Source organism: Microcaecilia unicolor, chromosome 2 (assembly GCF_901765095.1).
Source record: "Microcaecilia unicolor chromosome 2, aMicUni1.1, whole genome shotgun sequence".
NCBI classification, from domain to species: domain Eukaryota; kingdom Metazoa; phylum Chordata; class Amphibia; order Gymnophiona; family Siphonopidae; genus Microcaecilia; species Microcaecilia unicolor.
The window spans coordinates 229,638,886-229,665,315 of record NC_044032.1 but is presented as its reverse complement, the minus strand read 5'-3'; the positions used below and the strand labels follow the sequence as shown (position 1 = coordinate 229,665,315).

General features: G+C 44.6%; 1 protein-coding gene across 1 annotated transcript in view; it reads left to right on the top strand.

Annotated features, from left to right (window-relative positions):
• SUSD1 (sushi domain containing 1) overlaps positions 1–26,430 on the top strand; it is a 326,856-nt gene that overhangs the window by 246,210 nt on the left and 54,216 nt on the right. Inside the window, exons 17-19 of the mRNA XM_030191973.1 lie at positions 5,118–5,304; positions 12,914–13,007; positions 17,556–17,811. Of these exons, the coding sequence (XP_030047833.1) occupies positions 5,118–5,304; positions 12,914–13,007; positions 17,556–17,811 (537 nt within the window). The remainder of the gene's footprint in view (positions 1–5,117; positions 5,305–12,913; positions 13,008–17,555; positions 17,812–26,430) is intronic.

Sequence of the window (26,430 nt, the reverse complement as noted above, 5' to 3'; positions counted from 1 at the left end):
CCAAAATTCCAGGAATAACATGTATAGAATGTTTGTACGTTTGGGAAGCTTGCCAGGTGCCCTTGGCCTGGATTGGCCGCTGTCGTGGACAGGATGCTGGGCTCGATGGACCCTTGGTCTTTTCCCAGTATGGCATTACTTATGTACTTAAACAAACAAACAAACAAAAAAAAAAGCAGTGTTTCGGATGGCATATATTAGGGTTAGAATTTTATAAGGACTCCTGGCCAACATAGGTAACCAGTGTTCCATAGCGTCCCACAGATCAATCCAGAGACTTGTGGGTTGTGTCCCTCTACCAGCAGGTGGAGATAGAGAGAACCTCCGAGGTTTGCGGACCTGTGCAGCCAAGTAAACCTCAGTATTCTCTCTATCTAGCAGTTGGAGGGACATCTGTTTGCAGCTCTGGTTTGATCTGGCTACTGGTGTCCTTTGGGCCTAGTTTAGCACAGTCAGAGGTTGAGTGGCTGTTTGTAGCTTCTGGTGTACATCTGGTGGTGCCAGGTCCCTCCCAGTCTCCCTCTACCTTTCTTCCATCACCCGGGGCTGTGGGCCTGAACGGGTGTTGCCTTTCTCTCCTGAGTAAAAAAAAAAAGGTAAACATCTCTTTAAGATGGAGGAGCTAGATGGGCTGCCGAATCTGTTTGAGGGGCAGACGTTTGTAGAGCATGTCAGTGCTTTCTGAGGTGGCTAAGCGCTGCTCCCAGTGTGGGGGCCGGAGAGCAGCATCGGGGGAGTGTGAGTCATGCCACCGTCAGCCCACAGCAGGTGTTCAGAACGATGGGGGTTCCCCTCAGGTGTCCAGTGAGTCAGAAGTGCAGGGGATAGTTTCAGCAGTTTCCTCAGGGCAGTTAGTGCAGCACGTGTCAGCAGGCGCCATTTTTTCCTCTCAGGCGCAACCAGCTCCGCACGTGGCGGTTGACAGACAGGAGGCACAGCGCGCTTCTGTGGCAAGGCTCTGATGGAGGAAAGCAATTTAGAGGGAGCAGGGGAGTCCCTTTCCCCGGATTTTGTTTTATTAATGCACAATGCCTTTCTTCTGAAGAAATCAGCAACTTCTCTTCAGGCAGCCCCGTCTCTTCCTCAGCAAGCTTCGGTTGCTGCAGCCTCTCAGTCTTTCCTGCCAAAACGTCCCCGGGTGGAGATTTTGGATCCTGAAGAGCTATCTGACACAGATGGCCCGGTTTTGTCTCCGGGCTGTCCCTCAGAATCATTGGATTTGGCAGATGAGGTCACCCTGCTTTCTGAGGAGGGGGATGACCCGACAGCTGCCCACCTTTTTCACAGGGAAGAGCTTTCCTCCCTGATTATTAGGGCTTTTGAGGTTTTGGCCATATCATCCCCTGAATCGTCAGGGGGAACAGGTCCAGTGCCCTCTATTATGTCTGGCACCAAATGCCCACCTCGTTCCTTTCATGTGCATGAGGCCATGAAAATCCTTATTTCGGCGCAGTAGGATACGCCGGACAGTGGGCTTAAGGTTGCTAGATCTATGTCGTGTCTTTACGCGCTGCCTGCTACTGACTTAGACTTGCTGAAGGTTCCTTCGGTAGATTAATTAATCACAGTGGTCACTAAGAAAACCACTCTCCCTGTGAAGGGTGGCACGGTGCTCAAGGACCCTCAGGATCGTAAGTTGGAGACTTGCTTGAAGCTGTCCTTTGAAGTAGCGGCCCTTTCCCTGCAAGCTTCAGTTTGTGGCTCCTATGCAGTGTGGGCATGCTTATCGTGGGTACAGAAAGCCTCCTCTCCAGAGGACCTCATGTTGTTTTGCCGGCCTTAGAGTCCAGTTTAGCCTTCCTTGCGGATCTTCTTTATGATCTTTTGAGGGCTTCAGCGAAGGAGGTTTCCCTAGCGGTCACTGCGCGTCGCTGGCTGTGGTTGCGACATTAGGCTGCAGACTTGGCCTCTAAGTCACGGCTGGCAAGGCTTCCTTTTAGGGGAAAGCTTTTGTTTGGGACAGACCTAGAACAGATTGTGAAGGACATCAGTGACTCTAAGGACCAGTGCCTCCCGGAGGACAGGTCCAAATTTGTGCGACTGGTGGGACCTAGACCTAAGTTTAGGGATACATGTTGTTACCGTCCAGGTTGCGAGGCCTCTTTTCAGAGAGCAAGGTCTTCTCAGAGACCTCAGCCCTTTCGAGGTGACAGGCGTGCCTTCCTTTCTGGTACCAGAAACCAGCCCGCAGCCAGGTCCACCCAATGATGGGGCCCTGGTCCATCTCCAGTCAGTTATTGGGGGCAGGCTGTCCCTATTCCTGGTGGAGTGGACCAGGGTAACATCCGACGGATGGGTCTTGGAGGTTATCAGAGATGGCTACAAGTTGGAATTGGCTTGTCCGATAGTAGATTCATTTCTGGATTCTCCTTGCAAATCTCCCGCCAAGGTGCGGGCAGTTCGTCACACCCTTCTCAACTTACAATGCCTGGAAGCTGTCCAGCCTGTACCCCCAGCAGAAAGAGGGTGTGGCCGATACTCCTTTTATGTTGTGGTGCCAAAAAAGGGTGGTTCTTGGCGACCTGTCCTAGATCTTAAGTGTGTCAACAGGTCCTTACGGGTTCGGCATTTCTGCATGGAAACCCTCCGCTCAGTGATCACAGCGGTACAGCCAGGGGAGTTTTAGACGTCTCTCGATCTCAAAGAGGCCTATTTACAAATTCCAATTTGACCTCCCCACAGGCGTTTTCTTCAGTTTGCAGTACTCGGTTGTCATTTTCAATTCAAAGCGATACCCTTTGGCCTAGCCACAGCACCTTGGACTTTTTCCAAGGACCTGGTCGTAGTGGTAGCCTATCTCAGAAAGGAAGGGATTCAAGTCCATCCTTATCTAGACGACTGCCTTGTGCGGGCGTCTTCTTTCGAGGAGAGTTGACGGGCAACTGACAGAGTGGTCGGGTTGCTTTAATCGCTTGGTTGTGTGATCAACTTCCCAAAGTGCAGCCTTATGCCCTCCCAGATGCTGGAATACATGGGAGTGTGCTTCAATACCCGAACAGGGATAGTTTCTCTTCCTTCAGCTCGAGCACAGCAGTTGCAGGGTCAGTTGCGAGCTCTGTTCCAAACTCTGAACCCACGGGTGTGGGACTATTTACAAGTTCTGGGTTCCATGGCCTCCACCTTGGACGTCATAAAGTGGGCCAGAGCTCACATGCGCCCTCTGCAGTGGCACCTTCTGAGCCGTTGGTCTTCTCTCTCAGAGGATTACGAGGTTCGGGTGCCATGTTCGACCTATCTGCACACAATCATGCACTGGTGGTTCAGTCAAAAGAATCTGGTGTCGGGCATTCCTCTGCAAACCCCGGAATGGAAGATCGTGAGCACGGATGCGTCGCTGTCTGGTTGGGGGCTCATTGCATCCAACAAACAGCTCAGGGCATTTGGACCTCGATGGAGGCGTCTTGGTCCATCAACCGCTTGGAGTTGCGGGCAATTCGTCGGCCCTTCAGGAGTTTCTATCTCTTCTCATTGGTTGCCCAGTTTGAGTTCTCTCAGACAATGTGACAGCGGTCGCCTATGTGAACCATCAGGGGGGCACCAGGAGTGCACTACTAGCGCGTGAGACGGCCCTGATCTGCTGTTGGGCAGAGACTCATCTCTCTCTCTTGACAGCGGCTCATATATCAGGGCCACAGAATGTGCAAGCGGACTTTCTCAGTCACCACCAGTTGGAGCCAGGGGAGTGGACGCTCTCCCCTCTGGCCTTCGAACAGATAGCTGCCCGTTGGGGGATGCCGTGATGGACTTAATGGCCACCGCATTCAATGCGAAGGTTCCCCGTTTCTTCAGCAGGGGAAGAGAGCTGGGCTCGGAAGGCATCGATGCTCTTCTACAACCTTAGCCCAGGGGCCTGCTCTATGCCTTTCCCCTGTGGCCTATGGTGGACAGGTTACTGACTCGTATTGCCAGTCATCCCGGTCGAGTGATCCTGGTGGCCTCGGATTGGCCCAGACGTCCCTAGTACGCGGATATGGTCAGGCTCCTGTTCGATCGTCTTCTCCGGCTCCAGGCGCAGGATGGTCTCTTGCTGCAGGGACCAGTCATGATGAAGGATCCCTCTCCCCTTTGGTCTTTCTGACCATCTCTTCATCCTTTTTGGAGGCAGTAAGAAGGGTCATATGGCTTCCAAGGCCACCATAGCCCGTTGGGTGCAGGAGGCTACTACTACTACTACTATTTAGCATTTCTATAGCGCTACAAGGCATACGCAGCGCTGCACAAACATAGAAGAAAGACAGTCCCTGCTCAAAGAGCTTACAATCTAATAGACAAAAAATAAATAAAGTAAGCAAATCAAATCAATTAATGTGAATGGGAATGGGAAGGAAGAGAGGAGGGTAGGTGGAGGCGAGTGGTTACAAGTGGTTACGAGTCAAAAGCAATGTTAAAGAGGTGGGCTTTCAGTCTAGATTTAAAGGTGGCCAAGGATGGGGCAAGACGTAGGGGCTCAGGAAGTTTATTCCAGGCGTAGGGTGCAGCGAGACAGAAGGCGCGAAGTCTGGAGTTGGCAGTAGTGGAGAAGGGAACAGATAAGAAGGATTTATCCATGGAGCGGAGTGCACGGGAAGGGGTGTAGGGAAGGACGAGTGTGGAGAGATACTGGGGAGCAGCAGAGTGAATACATTTATAGATTAGTAGAAGAAGTTTGAACAGGATGCGAAAACGGATAGGGAGCCAGTGAAGGGTCTTGAGGAGAGGGGTAGTATGAGTAAAGCGACCCTGGCGGAAGATGAGACGGGCAGCAGAGTTTTGAACCGACTGGAGAGGGGAGAGGTGACTAAGTGGGAGGCCAGCAAGAAGCAGATTGCAGTAGTCTAAACGAGAGGTGACAAGGGTGTGGATGAGGGTTTTGGTAGAGTGCTCGGAAAGAAAGGGGCGGATTTTACGGATGTTGTAAAGAAAGAAACGACAGGTCTTGGCGGTCTGCTGGATATGAGCAGAGAAGGAGAGAGAAGAGTCAAAGATGACCCCAAGGTTTCGAGCTGAGGAGGAGTGTTCATCCTTGCTTCACGGTTCTCATTTTGGATACTACCTCACAAATGCATTAATGCACAGCATAATAATTCAAGGCATAAAATAATATCATTTTTCAATCAATGAAAAACATTTCTGTTCAGTTTCAGGTCCAGGGAAGAAGGTGGTACCAGAAGGAATTTTTTCATGAAATGAATTTTAATTTTACCACTTGTGACATGGCTCCGGTGTTGTGTTTTGACTTTCATCCAGGAACTAACTACACAGTGAATGTTACAGGGTCCTTTCTAGTGCTGTCTACACAAATATTAATGACTACTCAGATCAGAGGTAAGACTTGGAATTTATTTCTCTCCTTTCCAAATCTTTACAGCCAACGTAGAGTGCGTTGCAATAGTCCAAGTGACTTAGTCCCATTGATTGTACCAGGTTGCGAAAGATAGCCCTTGGAAAGAAAGGTTTTACTTTTTTGAGTTTCCACATGGAGTGGAACATCTTCTTAGTTGTATTCTTCAATGAAGCTATCTCCTTACAACTGGCCACACAAAAAATATTCAAATTATGACAATCAACTCAGGAACAGCACCCACTCCTTCCACTGCTAGATACAGTACTTTGTTTAAAGTACATGGGTTTTTGTTTGTATGGTGACTCTACCGCAGTGCTTCTCAACCCAGTCCTTGGGGCACACCCAGCCAGTCGGGTTTTCGGGCTATCTACAATGAAGAGGCATGAGAGAAGTTTGTATACATGTATAAAAGGAGGCATTGTATGAAAATCTGTCATTCATCTTCATTTTGGATATCCCAAAAACCCAACTGTCTATGTATGCCCAGCACTGCTCTACCAGAAATGGAGACCCCACTAGTCCTGAGCATTTTTATTTTTCAAACAGGCCAGATATTTTGAAAAATAACACAAAACCCTGCAAAAAGGCACTCAAAACCTATATAGAAAACTTACCAAATCATATTAGCCCTAACCCACCTATGAAGACAGGCCCTAGGGCACCAAAATAACCTGCTACTGGGAAACTGGAATAAAATGGACCGTTACATAATCCTACACAGATATCACGTGTCAGCAGAATCCTTCACCTCAGTTGCAGATACAGAACATAACTCTCACCTGATACAAAATAGGGAACCACAAAAAACATGCAGACAAAGCTGAAATGGAGACAAAAAGTGAAAGCAGAGAGACCAGACTCTGCATGTCATGCATTACCAGAGAAATAGAAAGAAACACATGTCCTCCTGTACAGTGCAAAATAAAGTTGACATATAACACCGACATAATTCAATCACTAAACTGAAAAAATTTTTTTTTCCTACCTTTGTTGTCTAGTTATTTTATTATTCTAATCATCTTGTTCCCAATCTCTGGTTCTGCTTTCCTCTGTCTGTGCTGTTAACTCTGTTTCCAAGGTCTCCTTTCCGTTTCATTTGTTATTTTTTTCCTCACCTCCTTTTTTTCTACATGTCCTACCTTTTGTTTGTCTGGCACTGATCTTTCACATTCAGCTTTCTTCAATTTTTCTGCCTCCTTCTCAAATCTATCTATCTTTCCCTCTTCCCTTCATATGCAGCATTTCCCCTTTTCCCTTCACGTGTAGCACATCTCTCCTCTTCCCTTCATATGCAGCCTTTCATCCTCTCCCTTCCCTTTCATTTTACCCATGTGCATTTCCCCCTCTCCCTGCCCTCCTGTCCAAGTGCAGCATTTCCTCCTCTCCTTTCCCTGCCCTTCTACCCAAGTGCAGTATTCCACTCTCTCCCTTCCCTTCCCCCCTTCCCTTCATGAGCAGCATTCCCCCCTTTCCTCCTATTCATGTGCAGCATTTTCCCCTGTCCCTTCCGTTCCATCCATGTGCATTTACCCCTTCTCATTCCATTCCATCCCTTCCATGTGCATTTCCCTCCTTTCCTTTCTATTCATATGCAGACTTCCCCCCTCTTTATTTCATTCTGTACATGTGCAGCCTTTCCCCCTTCCTTCCCTTCCATCCCATCCCATCCATTTGCATTTCCCTTCTTTCCGTTCCATTCATATGTAGCCTTTCCCCCTCTCCCTTCCCTCCTATCCAAGTGCAGTCTTTCCTCCTGTCCCTTCCCATCATGTAGCACCTTTCCCTCTTTGCCCCCAATGCAGCACCTCTTTCCCTAAGGCATCAGGAATCCCCAGTCGCTGCTGCCTGTGCCTGCTCCGAGAATCATAATGGTGGTTGTGACCTCTCGCAGTAGACTCACGAGAGTTTGTGGCCACCATTTAGAACCACAGAGCTGGCACGGGAAGCAGCGATTGGGGATCACTGCTGCCAGACCAACTCCAAAGTCCCCTCCACAAATTGGGGAAAGCCCTGAGTCCCCGGAACTACTTGAACTATTTGGGTAGGTCTGGGGACTCAGGGCTGTCATGTGCGGCTTTCACTGGGGGTGCAAAGGGGGCTCAATGGGTGCGTTTGTACCTGTTTGCACCCCCCGTGGTGACGCCTATGGTCATCAGCTGTAGATAGGTGTAATTAGATGCAGTGCCTTTTATTATTATTATTATTATTTATTTATCATTTTACTTAATTACATTCACATTTATCACATAAATGTAAGGAAACACAGAAATTAATATAAAAAGGAAAACATTTTCTCTCAACAATATATATTTACATAATTGTCCATAATTGGAAGATCCAAGATCAGGAAAACAATCTTAAAGAAAATAAGAAAAACTCAAAATGGTTAATCTTCACATTTTCTGAGGGAGGAAGGTTAATCAGTTATTGCAGCCGGTACAGTGGTAACTGAAGGAAGTTGCTGCAGAGGATTCTTCATCTGTTTCCACAAACTCTTATAATTTCTTAGGTTCAAACAAATAAGTAATAAGGAAATAAAACACTTACAAGGGAATCATGCTAGGAAGGTCCCACCTAGGGCAATGATTCCTGGCTTAAAAGCCAAGACTTCACACCTCCCAGTCTGCGATTCCCTTTATGTGTCAGGAAATATATGCATCTTTGAACCCAAAAAACTATCAACCATGCATCGGAAATACAATTTCAAAACATTGTTCCTATCTAAATCAAAGATGAAAGTCACTAATAATATAACTCTATCTATAACTTCTGAATTTTCCAAAATGTCAGTTAAACGTACATCTCTTTTCTCTAATAAAGAAGATTTTAAAGGAAATATAATTTTAGTCACCAAATGGTGGCTATCAGAAGGTATTAGCAAAATATCAGAGAAATATTTCTTCAAGAATTCAGTAGCTGATATATAGGATATTATAGGTAAATTTATCATTCTCAAGTTATTTTCCCTTAATTGCTTCTCCAGAAATTCCAATTTTTACAAGAAAGATAACTATTCTTCATTACCAAATTATCTGATTTTCATAGAGAAGCCATTTCCGTAATCAAAGTCTCTATTTTTATATCTTGGACTTCCACTTTGTTAGATAAGTATTAATATAAATTCTTTAACTCACATAGTGAAAATTTTTAAACATCTGAAGAAGAGAGTTATTCACATTCTGCTGCAGTTCCTATAGTACGTCCATTATGACATTATTGGCTTCACCAAGCCCAATTTCTCCACAGAAACTGCTCCAGATATCTTCGGGGGGAAGAGCTCACTCTCCAATCCCCCAGTTGGTTTATTATCCGAGTCGATACTGCGCCAGGACCTCCTCGGGTCACATGAAATCCTAACCCACTTCGGGCGTTTCCATTATTGACCTCCATAGCGAAGCAATACTATTTCTGTGTCTTGGAGGGGTCGTGCCAACAGGGGGACTCAAAGTCACTCCCTCCACTGAGATTCGGCAATAAAGCCTTGCTGTTCCCCAAAGCAAGAACCTATATCCCCGACGTTATGACCCCGAATCTCTCCAAAATAGACTGAGAAGTGGTGGGAACCCCAGCCATGTTCGAGGAGGACAGCACCATGGCTTTGCCTTTTCTCTTCCACATTCTCTGGGGAGCGCGCCCTCTTCAGGCATTCTGGTGTAAAACAGGAACTCAACTAGCGTACGTCCTCCCTCAACGCCATCTTGGATCCTCCAGGTTGGGACACTCTTTGTCTGGTTTCTCCTCAGAGGCCTGTCTGATATGGGTAACCCTACAGCATAGCCCTCTGAGTCATTGAAACACAGAAGCCCCTCCACCACTTACAAGGTGGTGTCCCTTCGGAGGGGTAGATGCAGTGCCTTGATGGCACTTCATGATTGGTTCAGACTTTAGGGGTAGAGTGGCCTGACCTTATCATGGTCTCAGAATCTGCTGCTGTTGTGCAGGGCCAGAACACAGATGTGAAGAGTGCAATTATTCACCTCTCTTGGTATGTAAACTTAGTTGTTTACTTGCACAGATTTCTGGAACATTTCTGTCAATTCATTTAATATTTCCTCTGAATTGGAGCCTCTGAACTAGGCCTTAGAAGGAATATTAAATGAATTGACAGAAATGTTCCAGCCATCTCTTCAAGTAAACAACTAAGTTCATATACCAAGAGAGGCAAATAATAAGCTGCACCCCTATAACATCATCACTTTCTAAGTGCTCTTCTAAAAACACTAACTTTTGAAAAAAATCGCTGCTAAATAAGCTTGAAAAATATTTAAATAGATTGAAAACGCCATGCGTTCCAGAGGCCATCTTGGATGTGTTCCAATGATGCTGATGATGTCATTGGAATGCTGGGAGTACAGATACATACAATATAAATGATTGTCCTACTCAAAAGATTCTTAATGCCTCAAAAAAAAAAGCTGAGGGGCCCTTTTACAAAGTAGTGGTAGGGCTAATGCGCGGGTAGTGTGTGCCAAATCGGCACTACTGCCTGGGGTAGCGAGGGTACCCGGTTGTAATTCCGAAGTTGGTGTACGCTGGTTCCTGCAGTATTAAATAGTTTTTTATTTTCTATCTTGGGGGGCATTCCCGGCGGTGATCGGCAGTGTGCCCACACTGGTGCCCACTGCATGATTACCACTTGAGAAGCTGGCAGTAAGGACTTAGGCAGTAGATAGCCACACACTAGCTTCCCCCGCTGCTGGATCGCTGTTCAAAATGGCCGCCGATACTTACAAGGGTGGCCTCCAAGAGTCTCGTGAGTCCGCCATTGGAAGTCTCGGCGGCCATTTTGTAACCGCGATCCGGACCGGCAGCGGGGGAAGGTCAGCGCCAGCAGCAGGCAGGCAGGACCGGGGATCTTGCCTGGCTGCCCCGATTTCTGGTATATATCCACCGATGTTTACTCCCAACAGAAGCCAGAAAGGGTCCATGCTCATGAAATCCAAAATATTTAGTTAGGGGAGGGATCAAGGGTTAGAACACATTTTTGTGTTTGTTCCAAAAACTCCAGTAGTAGGAAACGCAGCACCAGTTCTCACCCATTCTGTGGCGGTATCAGATTACATCTAGCAATGAAGTGTAGTTTAACCTTTCAATTGGGGTGGCTGGAGGGGGGGGGGTCAGGTGAGAGAGCAGGGTCATTGGACATGGGTGGCTGGAGGGGGGGCAGGGGGAGAGTAGGGTCACAGGACATGGGTGGCTGCAGGGGGGGCAGGGGAGAGGAGGATCATTGTTTGATCTCTGGTCCTGCCTGCCCCAAACAATTCACAACACAACCTCGGTGGCTGGAGGGGGGGCAGGTGAGAGAGCAGGGTCGTTGAACATGGGTGGCTGCAGGGGGGAGGGGAGGGTCACTGGACATGGGTGGCTGCAGGGGGGGCAGGGGGAGAGGAGGGTCGCTGGACATGGATTGCTGAGGCGGGGCAGGGGAGAGGGAGGTGGGGAGGGGGTCCTGAGACCAGAGAGGTGGGGGTGGAAGGGGGTCCTCAGACCATAAAGGGGGGGTGGGGAGGGGGCCCTGCGAGAGGGGGTGGGGGCACACACTCATTCACTCTCTGTCTCTCACATACACTCTCTCTGACACTCTATCTCTCTGTCACACACACACAGTCTCACACACACAGACACTCTGTCTCTCACACTCTCTCTCACACAAACACACACACACTCTGTCTCTCTCTCTCATTCTCTCTCTGACACACACACTCCATCTCTCACACACACTCTCTCTTAAACATACACTCCGAGAAAAACCTTGCTAGCGCCCGTTTCATTTCTGACAGAAACGGGCCTTTTTTACTAGTATTATATAATGCACAATGTCCTCCCTACCAATCTGATCTACACTACTCACTGAACATCAGACCTGATGATATTCAGTCCACAGCAGTCAGTGTTTTTAAAGCTGCTGAGAGCTGCGTGCTGAATTAGACCTGGATATTCACTGCCAGGTTGTGTCTGGGCAGCGGTATTGACGATCCAGGTCTTCTGTGGAAGTTATGTAGTGCCAGCCGACATTCAATGCTGGTTCCTACATAACTAAATGACCAAAGATAGGACTCATTTTTCTGTGGCCGAGTTTTGTGTGTTCCAGCACTGAATATGGCTTATACCTGCTTATCTGCTGGCTCTGCCTCCACTTTCTCCATCTACCCCTGGACTGCCCTGGCATTAACCAGACAATGCTGCGGGGGGCCAAAATGGATTTTCAGCAGCACTGCCCAATTATATACTGCTGAATGTCCCTTCTCAGCCTGTCCATTGAGGTTTAAGTGGGCAGGAGAGGCTTAATGATTTTAAAGCTGCTGAGAGCTGTGTGCTGAATATCTACTCCATAGCAGTCTACAGATCCAGGGGCACTTTTACAAAGTGACAGTAAGCCCAACACGGATTTACCGCTTACTATCCCGGAACTACTGCCGGCTCTACTCACCCGCCAGCAGTAGTTCTGGCTCAAGCGGGCGCCATTTATGGTGTGTTGGGAAAAAATTTTTTTTTGTAGCACGGCGCTAACCCATTGGTAACCGAGCACTGCCGTGCGCTGCCCGGTTACTGCCAGGTAACCGCGAGATCCCTTACCGCCACCTCAGTGGGTGGCAGTAAGTGCTTCCCATTGCATAGAAAGTGGTAAGAGTCATCTTAACGTATGGACATTTTTTAGGGGCTTTTTACCCACTGCAGTAAAAAGGGCCCTGGCGCGTGGGAAAAATGGCCCCCGCTGCTACCACGGGGCCCTTTTTCCTACAGCTTAGTAAAGTCTTTGGAAGTTCTGTTCTCATTGTAATGCATACGTTTCCAAGCACAGGTGTTACTGGAGGTGGAGGTTGGACCGAGACAGGATGGAATTGGTATATATATATATATATATATACATACTGTGGGTCATCTACACCTGCCTCTAGAGCTTTACGTTTCCTTTATAATGAACGTTGTAAAGTATTTTTAAGTGGCTGAAATTTCACTTACCCCCAGATTCTAGATAGGTCACCCAAAGATGGGTACACAAGTCTAATCACAGATCTGCATGTAAACTAGTTAATGAAGTGTTAACAATCAGTAATTGGTGTTAATCGGCACTCATTTGGAGGTATACAAGGAACTGCCATACGCCCCATTCTATAACATGCACATCCAAATTTCATAGCATGCAACTCAAAAGAGGGTGTGGCTATGGGAGGGTCAGGGGCATTCCCAGAAATTAGGCCCAGTGTTATAGAATGCCTGAATTTGCATACCTAACTGCTATCAGCTGAGCATGAGAATTTACATCAGCTTCTGACAGGCATACGTGCTTGCATCCAAAGTTAGGTGCAGGGAGCACACCAATCTGCTATTCTGTAAAGTGTACTGTGTGCAGAGTGCCCTTTACTGAATACTGTCTTACCGCAAACCATGACTGTGCCTACTTTTGGATGCCATTTACTGAATCTGCTCTTACTGTACATGCATATTCAGAAGCTATGATGTTGAAAACTTACCCTGTAATGTTTTTGCTCAGCCGTTTATTGTGAAAACACCATAAACCTGAGTTATTTGTCTAGTATTTTCTCACTTGAGTAATTTCTTTTTAATTTCTTGTTTCCATGATTTTAGATCCTCCAGTTCCACAAGTAGAGTTTGTAACAGTGCAAGGTCCTTCACCAAGATTAAGCTTACGGAGAGCAGAAGCCAAAAATGGACCCATCAGGTCTGAGATGCTTGTTTGTATGTGCTCGGGATGGTTAAAACTGCCTCACTGTAGTTCATCTGCATGGCTTAATTGGTGAATGCTTTGAAATAAGGGATAGGGATAAGGGAGAGATGAGCTAAGAAGGGATATGAGAAAATATTACTTCTGGATGTTTAGGGAGGAAAAGAATATAGGACCAGGAAAACAAGAGAGAAAAGATAGCAAATAGAGGATGAAGGAGTGTAGGAGCAGTCTAGTGCAGTGATGGCGAACCTATGGCACGTGCGCCAGAGAGGGCACGCGCACCGTCGCCGCAGCCAGAATCGTACTGCCACCATGAACTGCTGGCGCGATCGTGCTAGCAGTTCAAAGTTGTGTCGGAGCGGAGGAGACATTACTCCTCGCTCCGACACTCACTCTCCTAGGCCGCAGCCTGCAGCCTAGGAGAGACCGGGAGCATCATTAAGTCCAGCACCGTCGCATAACGTCATGACGTTTTGTGGCCACTCGGGAACTGACAGAAAAGACATGAGGAGACCAGCAACGAGCAGCGGTAGAGCGGGAGTAGGAAAGTGAGTATGATTTTTTCATTTTTCTACCTATCAAGGGGGAAGCAACTTATGCTCAGGGAAGCTAAATATCATGGGTGAGGCCACTACACATTTTTTAACACACATTATTTTAAACCTGTGTAACCTGCATTTCTGGACTGCCCCCCCCCCCCTCCCCCAGAAGACCGAAGAAATTTTTTATTTCTCTGGCTGAGCGCTGCTTTGAACTATTAAAGCAGTTCAAAGCAGCGCTCAGTTCAAAGTGGAGTCAGAGCAAGCAATGCCCAGTTTGCACTGCGTATGTGCCAATACACAGTGCAAAAAGGTCCTCTAAAATGGTGCCACACTGTCTTCAATCTCAGTCAACTGTGAGGCCATAGTAGTTTATTATATGGCCGCAAAGTAGGCTGAGATGCAGTGTGCAGATTGGCTCCTCCCCCATAATCAGCATGCATGCAACAGCAAAAATCACATTAATTATTCGAAAGTATGCCAAATACTTTTAAAGTTCTGTTATTCAGGTTAAATTGCCCTGTTGGCACTTTGCGATAAGTAATTAGATTTTGGGTTGCTGTTTGGGCACTCGGTCTCTGAAAGGTTCGCCATCACTGGTCTAGTGGCTAGAGCATGAAGTGCAACCAGGGTTCAAATCCCACTTATACTGCTAGTGGCCTTTCTGAACTTGAACATGTAAGTGATTTCATTTCCACATGTAGCTGTTCCAATATACAAACCTACACATATAATTGCCACTAATAAGTAGCGGGGTCACAATTTTAACTTGGTTTTATTTTGGAGGTGGAAGTAAATTACATGGGATTAAGGAGAATGACTCCCTTAATGCCTTGTGTAAAGCTGTGTTGAAACAAACACTTAATTTTTTTTAAACCTATGCATACTTTTGAGCTGGTAATTACAAACCACTGTAATTAAGTGTTCTTCCATAAATCATCTAACCCTCCATTACCTCAGATGCAGACTTAAATTGTAAGTCCTCTATAGACAGGAAAATACTTACTATACCTGAAAGTAATTCACCTTGAACTACTACGTGAAAAGGTATAAGGTATGCTAAAAATAACAAAAAGAGAAATAAATAGCTCTGTGCACATTTTTCACAGGAGGGAACATAATTGGGCTAGATTCTATATATGGCACCTGAAAATTCCGTGCAGAAAAAAAATACACCTAGGTGTATTCTGTAAAGTACGCCTAAATTTTATAGAATAGGCTTAAATTTCCACGCAGTATTGTCATGTCTGTCAAGTATATAGAATAATGTTGAGCGCCTATCCACACAACCAAATGTAGTTGCAGCCATTTGGTGTAAATTCTGAAATCTAAATTAGGCGCAGGGTAGGTGTATTCTATAACAATGCGCATAGATTTTAGAAATGCCCATGCCCCGCCCATGGCTGGCCATGCCTCCTTTTCAACTATGTGACTTAGAATTAATTCACATCATGTTACAGAATATGCTTTAGCAAGTTGTGTGCGTAATTATGGACTATTGCCAATTAGTGCTGATAATTGCTTATTAACATCCAATTAACAGCGCTAATTAGCTAGTTAACCAATTAAGTTACGCGCTTTGTTATAGAATATGCTTCGATTTCCGCATGGAAATTAAGGCGCCATATATAGAATCCCAGGGATTGTATGTGTATATTTATTTATTTCACTTATAGCCCACCTAAAATCTAAGTGGGTTCCAATTTTAAAACATGCACAATAAATAATCATACATACAAAACAATGTATACATTTTATCCAAGAAGAAATCTCGACAGAGAAAATGTAACAGTAATCCAAAAGAAGGAAAAAAACTTGCAACTTAAAGTGCAGAAAAGAGGAAAAAAAAGAAACATTATTATTATCCTATCTTCAGTCCACTATAAGAAGGAGACAAGGCGCAACTGTAGGAACATAAGAACATAAGTGTTGCCATACTGGGACAGACCAAAGGTCCATCAAGCCCATTATTCTGTTTCCAACAGTAGCCAATCCAGGTCACAAGTACCTGGCAAGATCCAAGAACAGTAAAACAAGTCCACACCCTGCTAAGCTAACTGCTTTTACCACATTCTCTGGCAACTACTTCCAGAGTTAATTACTCATTGAATGAAGAAATATTTTCACCAATTTGTTTTAAATTTACTATTTATTAGCTTCATCGCCTTCCCCCCTAGTCCTAGTATTTTTGGAAAGAGTAAACAAGCGATTTACGTCTACCCATTCCACTCCACTTATTATTTTATAGACCTCTATCATAGCTCCCCTCAGCCATCCCTTCTCCAAGCTGAAGAGCCCTAGCCACTTTAGCCTTTCCTCATAGGGAAGTCATCCCATCCCCTTTATCATTTTCATTGTCCTTCTCTGTATCTTTTCTAATACCACTATATCTTTTTTGAGATGTGGTGACCAGAATTGCACACAGTATTTGAGGTGCAGTTGCACTATGGAGCGATACAAAGGTGTTATTCTCATTTTTGTTTTCCATTCCTTTCCTAATAATTCCTACCATTCTATTTGCCTTTTTAGCCACCGCTGCACACTGAGCACCAATATAGGGAAAAGAAGGGAACTAAATACAGTCTATAACCTATATCATGGAGTTGATGTAATTACTACTGTTGGCTGTGAAGGTGGAGGTACAATTGTCTTAGATTCCAAAAAAGAATGCCTCTTTTTAATTCAGTTTAAAGTAAGCGTTCTATGAATGCCCATAGGTAATTTTATTCACTGCGAGTCAGATAATGCACCTGCGTAATTTGCTTTTATTTATTCTTTTATAACTCACTTATCTATATTACATTAAAGTGGTTATTTAGAAGCTCAATTTCTGTTTTGGGCTTCTGAAAACCAGCATTTAGATGTCCATTTTGCATGGGCATCCAAATCCTAATTTTATAAAGCCAGGATATGGACATATAAATCTGCAGTATGTCCATATAGCAAGAGGGCATGATTTGGACGGGACTAGGAAGAGGCTAAAAGATGGGTGCCTCATTCCAATTGCAGAAGGGGAATGGATGTCCGTGTCAAAAAAGATGGATGTCTGTTTTTAGAACTGGTACTTGGCATGTCCAGGTTACAGAAAGGTACTCCAATTGAGCAGTTCTCCACTGGAGGGAGTAAGGAAAGTCACAGTAGATATTTTTCTGTCCCTGGAGAGCTCACAATTTAATAAAGGGGAAAAATGAAAAGATAAGTAGCAACAGTGGGATTTGAACCTGCAGCCACTGGTTCTCTGCTTTTTGTTCTAACCATTAAGCCACTCCTTCATATAGAGAGCTCTATGGCCACTTTATAATATGGATGGTCCTATGCTGCCACAAAGATGTCCACGTACCTTGTTTTGTCCTATGTTTAGGTTTGTAAAATGGATGTAGGTGCTGGATGTAGAAGTACTTGACATCCTTTTCTCATGTATTTTAGAACAGGTTGTATGTCAACAGATTCTGTTCAAAAATGCATGAGAAATGGGCGTTCATTTCTGACATTCAGACTTGAATGTGTATTTTCTAAGTTGGACGTCCTTTCTAGAGTTCCGCTCCACTTATACTATACTATACAAATTATACTTCAGTGAGTGTAGTGATGTATAGTATACAGAGCAAAATGAGTATCAAACTCAGAAGAAGACTGAACAATGGCTTGATCCTGTCGGGGACTCCCACCACTTCTGCACCTTAGATAGGTCTCACTGGAAGTGAGGAGAGTAAATCCTTCCCAATGGCTGCCTTTGAACTATTTTATTTTCAAAACCATGGGGTCCCAATGTTAGTGTTTGAAGCTCTTCACAGTTATGTTGTAAACTGGTTTGATATATACAATGAATAGTGGCATATCAAATAAATAAATATAGGAATAATATTTTTACATTATGCCTCATTCATTAGTCCCTAATCGGTATGATTTCCTCAAGCAGATTTATGAATATAATTTTTAAAATGTGGAAAAAGGTTGCGACACAGTTGGCTTTGGTCTTGATGATCTTCCATTTTCATTCCAGCTCTTACCAGGTTCTTGTGCTGCCCTGGGATTCACAGAGTGTCTTTATGTGTGATTCCCTGACAGACAAGTCCTTCTTCAGCAATGTTCCCAATTTTGTTGGATATTTGGCAGCAGAATTCCAGCCTGAAGATGTGACTGATGACATGGAGTTCTCTCTTGGCGACAGACAGTACTACGGGGCATTTTACAATGCTCCCTTGAGACAAGGAAAAGATTACAGTGTGATACTGAGAATTGTAAGCGAGTGGGACAAGGTAAAGTGGCTACTTTTTCTGAAGTTTTTTTTGCAAAAAAGGGGGATTCCCATACCCCCAGTAAGTCCCTTCTTCCTGCTGCGGGAAACCGAGAGCTTGTTGATTTTATTGACCACTCTGCTGCTGGAGCACAAAATAGCAGCTCCCAGAAAGAAAGGAGAGAGTCTTTCATCAGTGTAGGGGGTGGTCAGGATCAAAAGCATAAGAGAACGTTACTTCCATATGGGAGGTGTATATACTGAAGTCATCAGAGGAATGTGCTGGTGGAGGGAAGGGGACATAAGGGGAGGGGATAAGCAGCATAAAATGTTTTGTACTTTTTTGGGATCTTGCCAGGTATTTGTGACCTGGATTGGCCAATGTTGGAAACAGGATGTTCAGGTTGATGGACCTTTGGTGTGTCCCAGTATGGCAATACTTAAGAGGGGGTGGGAGGGATGAGGAGAAATGTGAAAGTATGCCAAGTGGCAATGAGTTAATTGGGCTTTTGATGTTGAGGGCCTATGTGAATTCTCATACAGGGACCCTTTGAATAAGTTTTTGATTAAGGCAATGCTTTTGTTTGGTATCATATAAATCTGTGGCTTTTCCAACTAGATGACTTGTGTCTGTAGCACTTACTTTTTATGTGTATATAACCTTTGACAATTTTATGGTTCATGTGCCAAAAAAGCATTATCAAATTACCCCCTTATGGGTACTTTGAGCATGTAGATAAGTTTGTTACTTGATTAAATAGGCACTAACCGTGGTTTATACATGCATAAAAATAGATGCTCAGAAAACATGTTTTTGTAAAGTATAATCTATAAGGTATTCGTGGGGGGCTGAGAATAGGTGGCGTTGGGGTGGGATCAGCAACTAGGCACACATTTTATAAAATACGCACACATGCACTGTTCCTTACTGATACAAAATGTACAAAATTACACCTGCATTGGCCTACCTGCATTTCTGTGTGGCAACGTTTAGGGAGAAAAATTTGTAAAGGCACATATGTGCCTATGAATCCAATTTTGCATAGATCATCTAGGTAGGAAAAGCGATGGCCAAGTCTGGACATTCACAATTTGCAGAGTATTTACAACAGGTTTGCTGCATGGTGAGTCTCTTGTAAAGTCCCTATAAGATTTCTAGAAATACATGCTAATAGGCAGCCAACTGACAAAGAAAAACATTCAAAAAAAGAACAGCATCACGTAGTGGTACATACACTTTTGCAACCTATGGGGACAATTCTGTAACTGGGTACCTCCATTTAGGTGTCCCAAAGACATGCAGTAGGAACCTGTTCTGTAATGGGTGATTTCGGAATTACACCAGCCATAGTACTGGCATAAGTGCGGGAGTGTGTGGAGTGGAGGACTATCCTAGTGGTTAGAGCGCCGAGCTGACAGTGAGGGAAGCCTGGTTCAAAGTCCATTGCTGCTTCTTGTGATCTTGGGCAGTTCACTACTACTACTACTATTTAGCATTTCTATAGCGCTACAAGGCGTACGCAGTGCTGCACAAACATAGAAGAAAGACAGTCCCTGCTCAAAGAGCTTACAATCTTCACTTAACCCTCCTTTGCCTCAGGTGCAAACTTAGATTGTGGGCCCTCCAGGGACGAGGAAAATACCTAGTGTACCTGTATGTAATTTACCTTGAGCTACTACTGAAATAAATATAATAAGTGCAGCAGGGATGTGCATAACATACAGCATTCTGTAAGTTGCATGCATAACTGGGGGCCCACCCAAGTATACGCGCCACCTTGCAAATATGTGCTGTGTTAAGTGGGTATTTGCAGAATAGCTTCCAGGTGCCCTGCTAGCTCTCACGCGGGTAAGTGTTGTTTTCATGTGCAATGGACATGTAAATGTGGGCACCTAGATAATAGACATCCTCTTTACACGTTCAAGTACATCACTTACATGCACAAGTGCTGGATTTTACAAAACTGGATGTCCAGGGGACCAGGAGCTGAGCACCAGGACTCTAATTTTTAGGTTTTTTGAGGTGGCTTTAAACTCCAGAGAGAAATGCACACTTAATCACTACTAACCTAACTCTGAATGAGCAGTTAGCTGGCACATTTGCAAGACTCGGAGCAGGTGTACATGTGCTCAAGCAATGTTTTTTCCTTTTATTATTTATGAAATCAATTTATTAAACTGAAAGAGCCATACAAAAGCAATATAGAACCATTCTACAATGTCTCAAAAACACAAAAGCTTTTTCTTCCCAGAATCATCAAGAACAAAAACTAGCTCAACACAAGCATAGGAGCTCCCTGGAGCAAGAAGCAAAATATTGCTATTTTATGTAGAGTTTTAAAACATAATCCATTTAAACAGTTTGCAACTTAGTCAAGACCCTATATTTTATGCCATTTCTGAAGTGACTTCTTCCACTGAGCCTTCCATATCGTATATGTACCACAATTTACTCAACCACTGTTTATGTGAGGGCACCAATTCAGTCTTCCAGGCCCTAGCCAAGACTATCTGTCCTGCACTAAAACGGTGGCAAAGCAAGGCATTCTAAGCCAATGTCAAGCCTGGTACTAGTCTACCAAGTAAGAAAACACCTGGATTCCAGGGTATCTTCCAGCCCATCCAGTTCTGCAACTTATACTGAATTGCCCTCCAATATTCCCGGGGCTTTAAACAACCTCACCAAATGTGCTCCACTGTTCCTCTTTCACCACACTTCCTCCAAAAGTAAGGTTGGACACAAGAGAGCACTTATTCAATGTATTTGGAGTCAAATACCACCTATAAAGAACTTTGCCATTATTACCTTGCAAACTAACAGCCCAGAGCACTTAGCAAGGGCCCCTTCCAGTTTGGACCATAAGTACATAAGTGCATAAGTAATGCCACACTGGGAAAAGACCAAAGGTCCATCGAGCCCAGCATCCTGTCCATGACAGCAGCCAATCCAGGCCAAGGGCACCTGGCGAGCTTCCCAAACGTACAAACATTCTATACATGTTATTCCTGGAATTGTGGATTTTTCCCAAGTCCATTTAGTAGTGGTTTATGGACTTGCCCGTTAGGAAACCGTCTAACCCCTTTTTAAACTCTGCTAAGCTAACCACCTTCACCATGTTCTCCAGCAATGAATTCCAGAGTTTAATTATACGTTGGGTGAAGAAAATTTTCTCTGATTTGTTTTAAATTTACTATACTGTAGGGTTCAACAGGCACCAGGGGTCCACCAGAAAGTCCCCAGCTATCAATAGGGGAGTCCCTAGATAAGGCATACAAAATTATACCAGATGATCACAAAAACCAGGATCATAATAATTTGGTCCATACGCCAAAAATAATAGGAGCTCCTTGTCTACCAGTTGTAAGCAGAGCAACAAAGATTGCCCTTCCTGATATTTTGCAATCAAAGTTGCTGTACCGGCCAATGCTTTGTTAATTTACTGCTACTCCCCTTTTCATGAGCCAGACCACGAGTAATAAACACTACCCATAAGAAAGTCTTTTCTCCTGCAAACAGGCAATGCCTACATGAAACCTTCGAAGGACAGTCAGGATCTTTGTGCACTTGGTTGGAAAAATTATTACTTACATTTAGAATGACTAAGATGCTACGATCCTGTGTATAGCAAGCAGGTAGATCGTACATGCTATTTTGTGCGGACTTGGTTTAAGTTTTATTTGGAATTCAGCTATCAGTGGGTGTTACAAGTTAAGACAATTAATATTGAATGACCTCTGAGGTAGGTGCTTCGCGCCGAAACACAGGCCATGTCGGGTCTGTGGTATAAGTTTGATATACAGAATTAGTTTTTTTGTCCCGCTTGTGAAAGCCCCTGGTACTTCTTTCTTTGTTATTTGGAGAAGTTATGCCAGATACATTCCAAAAAAATAATTCTGCCTCTAGCACAACAATTGCCATTAGTCCTTGAGAAGAGTGCCGAAATCATCATCGTGTATCCATTAGGCCCCAGGGCACCCAGCTTTCCTGGGAGTCCAAGGTATCCAACTGTAGTACTGCGAATGCAAGCGCACAAATACAGGATGCCATGAACACAACTCTACCAAATCACATAAGCAGTACACTGAAATGTACACAATATCAAGAGCATTAGTAACAAGTTCCGTGCATTCCAAGATATACCCCAACTCACCAACTTCCTACCCATCCCAACCCCCTCACCCACTCCCACATTCTGAACACTGATATCATCCCATCAATGCAGTGCATCAGGGGGAACTATGGAGTCATTACCGAACATAGCGAGGGTCCCCGCGCCATCTGCTGAAGACCCCACTCACTCAAGGATATATGTTTCACACAACATTTACATTTGTGATCAGTTAAACAGTGAACAAACTGGAGAACAAGATACTAAAATATGCTAGCGCTGAAATAGCTTTCAGTGTTCCATAGTATCTCCAATATTTCTATATCTTAGAGACAGATCCAATGGAAAATGACTAAATCAGTGGTAACGATGCCACCAAAAGATTCTCAACAATGCCCTATTAGTATTCCTAAATTTGCAGAAGCAAGCTGAGGCAATGTATTAATTTAGTCTTGGGCACTTTCCAAGATATCAAGAGACATCCATTTGCCTTAAGAGTGCTGGATAGACAAACATAAAGCGCACTTTCTTCTCCACCAGCTTGATGCAGATTGGGTTGTACCATTGGTGCTTCTCAAGCAAGGTAGCTGAGTAATCTTGGAAAAAGCGAACTGTGCTCCCATCATGTAATAGAATATCACACCTTGCTTTATATTTCTTCGTCTCCGCTTTATAAGATAATTATGAAAGCGATGACTATACGAGGCCTCGGATCTCTGTCTTTTCTCTGACCCGGATGATGCGCCTGCTCCAAATGCGCGGGGCCCTTGGCTCCACTAAGGAGAAGCTCATTTTCCAGCCAGTTCTCCAGGGTTCCAAAAAGCAGATGATTTGGTATGGTCTCAGGGAACCCCAGAAATCTGAGATTCCCCCTTCAAAACTTCATCTGTGCCTGAAGAGCATCTAGGTCAGTGCACACCACATGAATGTCATCTTCCACAGTGGGGAAAACCAATGCTCTAGCTTAGTGGCACAGTGAGTAGTTTCAGCAAGGAGTCCCTATAAGTTGGTCATCTGGCCTGAAAGCTTTTCATGTTGTAGCTCTAATACTTGTACCACCGCTGTGTGAGTTCTGCCAATGCCGCCTCAGTAAATTGAGAGACTACGCCCCAAGAGCATTCTGCCATCTTGTCCTCAGTGGTCTTTGCATGGTCCTTATCGTTACATGCAGATTTTGCGGACATCTCAACTCCAGGCTTAGTAATACATTTGTCCATGTGATCAGCAAGAGATACTGGTAATTAAGGGTACTAATGAAGCTACAGAAATGATCTGATTCCGGGGAATGAAGTGGCTACCCCCAGAGCAGGCCAGGAACACTGCATCACATGACTCAGTTGGAAAGAATTATAGAAAAAGGGATGAGATTGTCTCTGTCCACCTGACTGTCAGTGTAATTCTCAAAAAATGTAATGGATGGAATGAAACATGGCATGGGAGAAAAAACAGTAAAAAGACAAACTTTGTTAAAGAATGGACCAAATTGGACTGGAAAGGGGGGTTTTGAAGAAGTAAACTATCCCCACTCAGAAAAACCCCAAACATACAAATAGCCCATTGTATTTGTATGGGAGAAGAAGTTCCAGCTGCTGTGGCATAGAAACATTCAGTAAGACATAGCTGTTAGGAAATTGCTCCTTTCAAACTGCCTTTCCCTGTTCTCTACTCTTCAAACACCCCCAAATTGCCCCCACCCCAAAAACTATCACCTTGTACAAACTGCAGCACCACAAAAAAAAAAAAAAAAACAACTATCCCCCTTCAAATGCCCTATGACCCTGCTAACTTCACCCACCCTGCCAGGAAAGCATTTAACAAACACACTTTTTACTGCAAATAATTTTAAGAATCACAGTTTACACCTTGTAGTTAAGCAAATTAGATTTTAATTAAAATAAATTGTATGTATTAGGTAAAAAATCTGCCTCAAACATTTCTACATCTTTTTCCTTATTTAAATTATGAGATCCAAAACTCTAGGGCTTCCAAATTTGCTGTGACCCAGGCCTCTGTCATTCTCTGAAAGGCCTGCATGTTCAGATACATACATGCATATATGCATTGACACGCAGACACGTTCATATATATGCACAGATGTAGACATACTAACCGATACACACACAAAAAAACAGATAAACACAGAAATTTGAGATATATATCTAGACAAAACACAAGACACGCGCATTCAAAGATATACGCGTAGAGGATTGTAAAGAATTCCATGAGCCACAACACAGACAAAACACAGACACATAACACACATGTGTAATCCCCCATTATAATGGGGATTACTAAACTGTTGAGGAGCCCCTCCCTAGAGTCACTGGAGGGGAGAGAAGTGGGTTGAAAAGGGAGAGGAGAAGCCCAGCCCTAAGGGGAGTGTTCAGAATCTTAGTCAGGTTTTGAGGTCATGGGGAGCAGACCTGTTGTAAAATACACCAGTGCAAGGCTGAAGTGTCAATCCGCATAGGCGCCATTTCATCCAGAATCTGTTTGGGGGAGCTGGTGCTTCCCGTGCACCCCCCTACCTATGCCTCTGGGAATGTTTGGGAAAGTGCTGAGGGAAATGTTCTTGATTGTTGAATGACAGTAAGGGTGGAGTTTGGAGTTAATAAATGTTGTTGTTGTTGAGGAGAGCACGAGGTCTTTAGTTGCCTCTACCCCCCCCCCCCCCCCCCCCCCCCCCGCCAGAACCCTTGTGAAGAGAGGGTGTCCTGGACAGGTTCAAGAAACCAAGGCTGAATTAAGTGGAGGTTTCTGTCAGTAAATCATTAACCGTGAAGGAGTGGTGCAGGTGGGAAGCAGGGTAACCCAGCCTGGGAGCAGGAACAGGAAAGAGCCTGGACGGACAGGGAGGTCGGATACAGAGTGGAGATCGCTTTCTACATCAGTGCTGCAGCAACAGCCTTAGATTGCTTCACCTAGAAAGGATGAGTAATTGTCAGGAGGAGCAGTAAATATGTACATACTGTAGGATTTTACAAAATTTGGACTAGAGGATTTACACCATATCCTTGAGTTTGGCTCTGACTGACTTGTACCGGATATCAAGTTGGAGTACAAATTAATTTGTTTTATTCTGAAGGGATTTGAACTGGCTGTTGCAGTATCTTCAGTAAAGTTCTTGTTGTTTACATATAAAACCTGGACTGGATTTTTTTTTTTGCATGAGCGTGAAAACTTACTTGCTCCCTGTACTAACAATTGAGTAGAGAGTATTTTTTTTGTTACATTTGTACCCCATGCTTTCCCACTCATGACAGGCTCAATGCGGCTTACATATTGTGTAAAGGTACTTATTTGTACCTGGGGCAATGGAGGATTAAGTGACTTGCCTCAGAGTCACAAGGAGCTGCTGGTGCCTGAAGTGGGAATTGAACTCAGTTCCTCAAGATGAAAAGTCCACCACCCTAACCACTAGGCCACTCCTGACTCAATACCCTGACTCAATAACCTACAGCCTGTGCACTGTGCTGCCGTGTCTCCCTTCAGTTTTTTTTCTCTCTGTTACTCCTTACTGTATTTTGAATATACTAATTTTCCTTCTTTCAGTCTCCCTCACATGAAGGATTTGTTTCCTTATTGTGCATGTGCAGTGCATTTCTTGAGCATACAAGCTTTGTCCATAGGACTGGCAGTCAGTTGCATCCAGTGTGACTTGTCCACTTCCCCATGAGTCCTTGCTTCAACACTTTGATATTGATCACTGGGTCGGCTCATGGTCTGCAGTCACGTTTGTTTGCATGACTCAGTATTACTGTCATAAAAAGGCGTATGATCTTTATTAAATTTTGCTCTGTAATTTTTCAGTAACAAAGCTGAACTGCTATGGTTGCCCTGATGGTGGAGCAGCAACACTGTAATACTGGAAAAGACACATTTTGGAAAGCAAAGTGAGGACTGCATGTGCTTAGGGTGTTTGGCTCAGCGATTTTAAAGGAGTGGAAGATGACCTGTTGAACCTCCAGTGGAAAGTGCCTCCTAGCTTGAATCACAACCCCCCCCCCCCCCCCCCCACCTTCCCTTTCAAATATTTTCTTCCAGCCTCAGGGCTAGATGCACTAACCCCACGTAAAGAGCCCTTTCCTTGCCGATCCCTTAGCGAATCGGTAAGGAAAGGGCATGCATGAAGGAAATCGCATGCAAATGAGCTGCTCACTGTTAGCTCATTTGCACACAATTTCCTTGGAAGCCAGTTGGCCAGCTGGACATGCGCAGAGCAGCCAGTCGTTATACTGGCTGCTCTGCGCATGCCAAAGACAGCTTCACATTAAAAAAAAAATGGTCGTCCCTGACGGGACTTTTTTTTTTTCCTACAGATTTTGTTGATAGGCGTCCTTCTTGGACACATTTCTCTTACGACCACCGCCGGAGAGAATCGGGACGTGCGAGGACTATTTGGACGTCCCTTTTGATTATGCCCCTCCAGGTCTCTCTAAGCCAATCACAGCGCGTTTAGCTGTCACTGGTGTCAGCTAAACGCGTTGTGATTGGCTGAGAGGCCATGGGGGGGGGGGGCTCACAATCGTCCA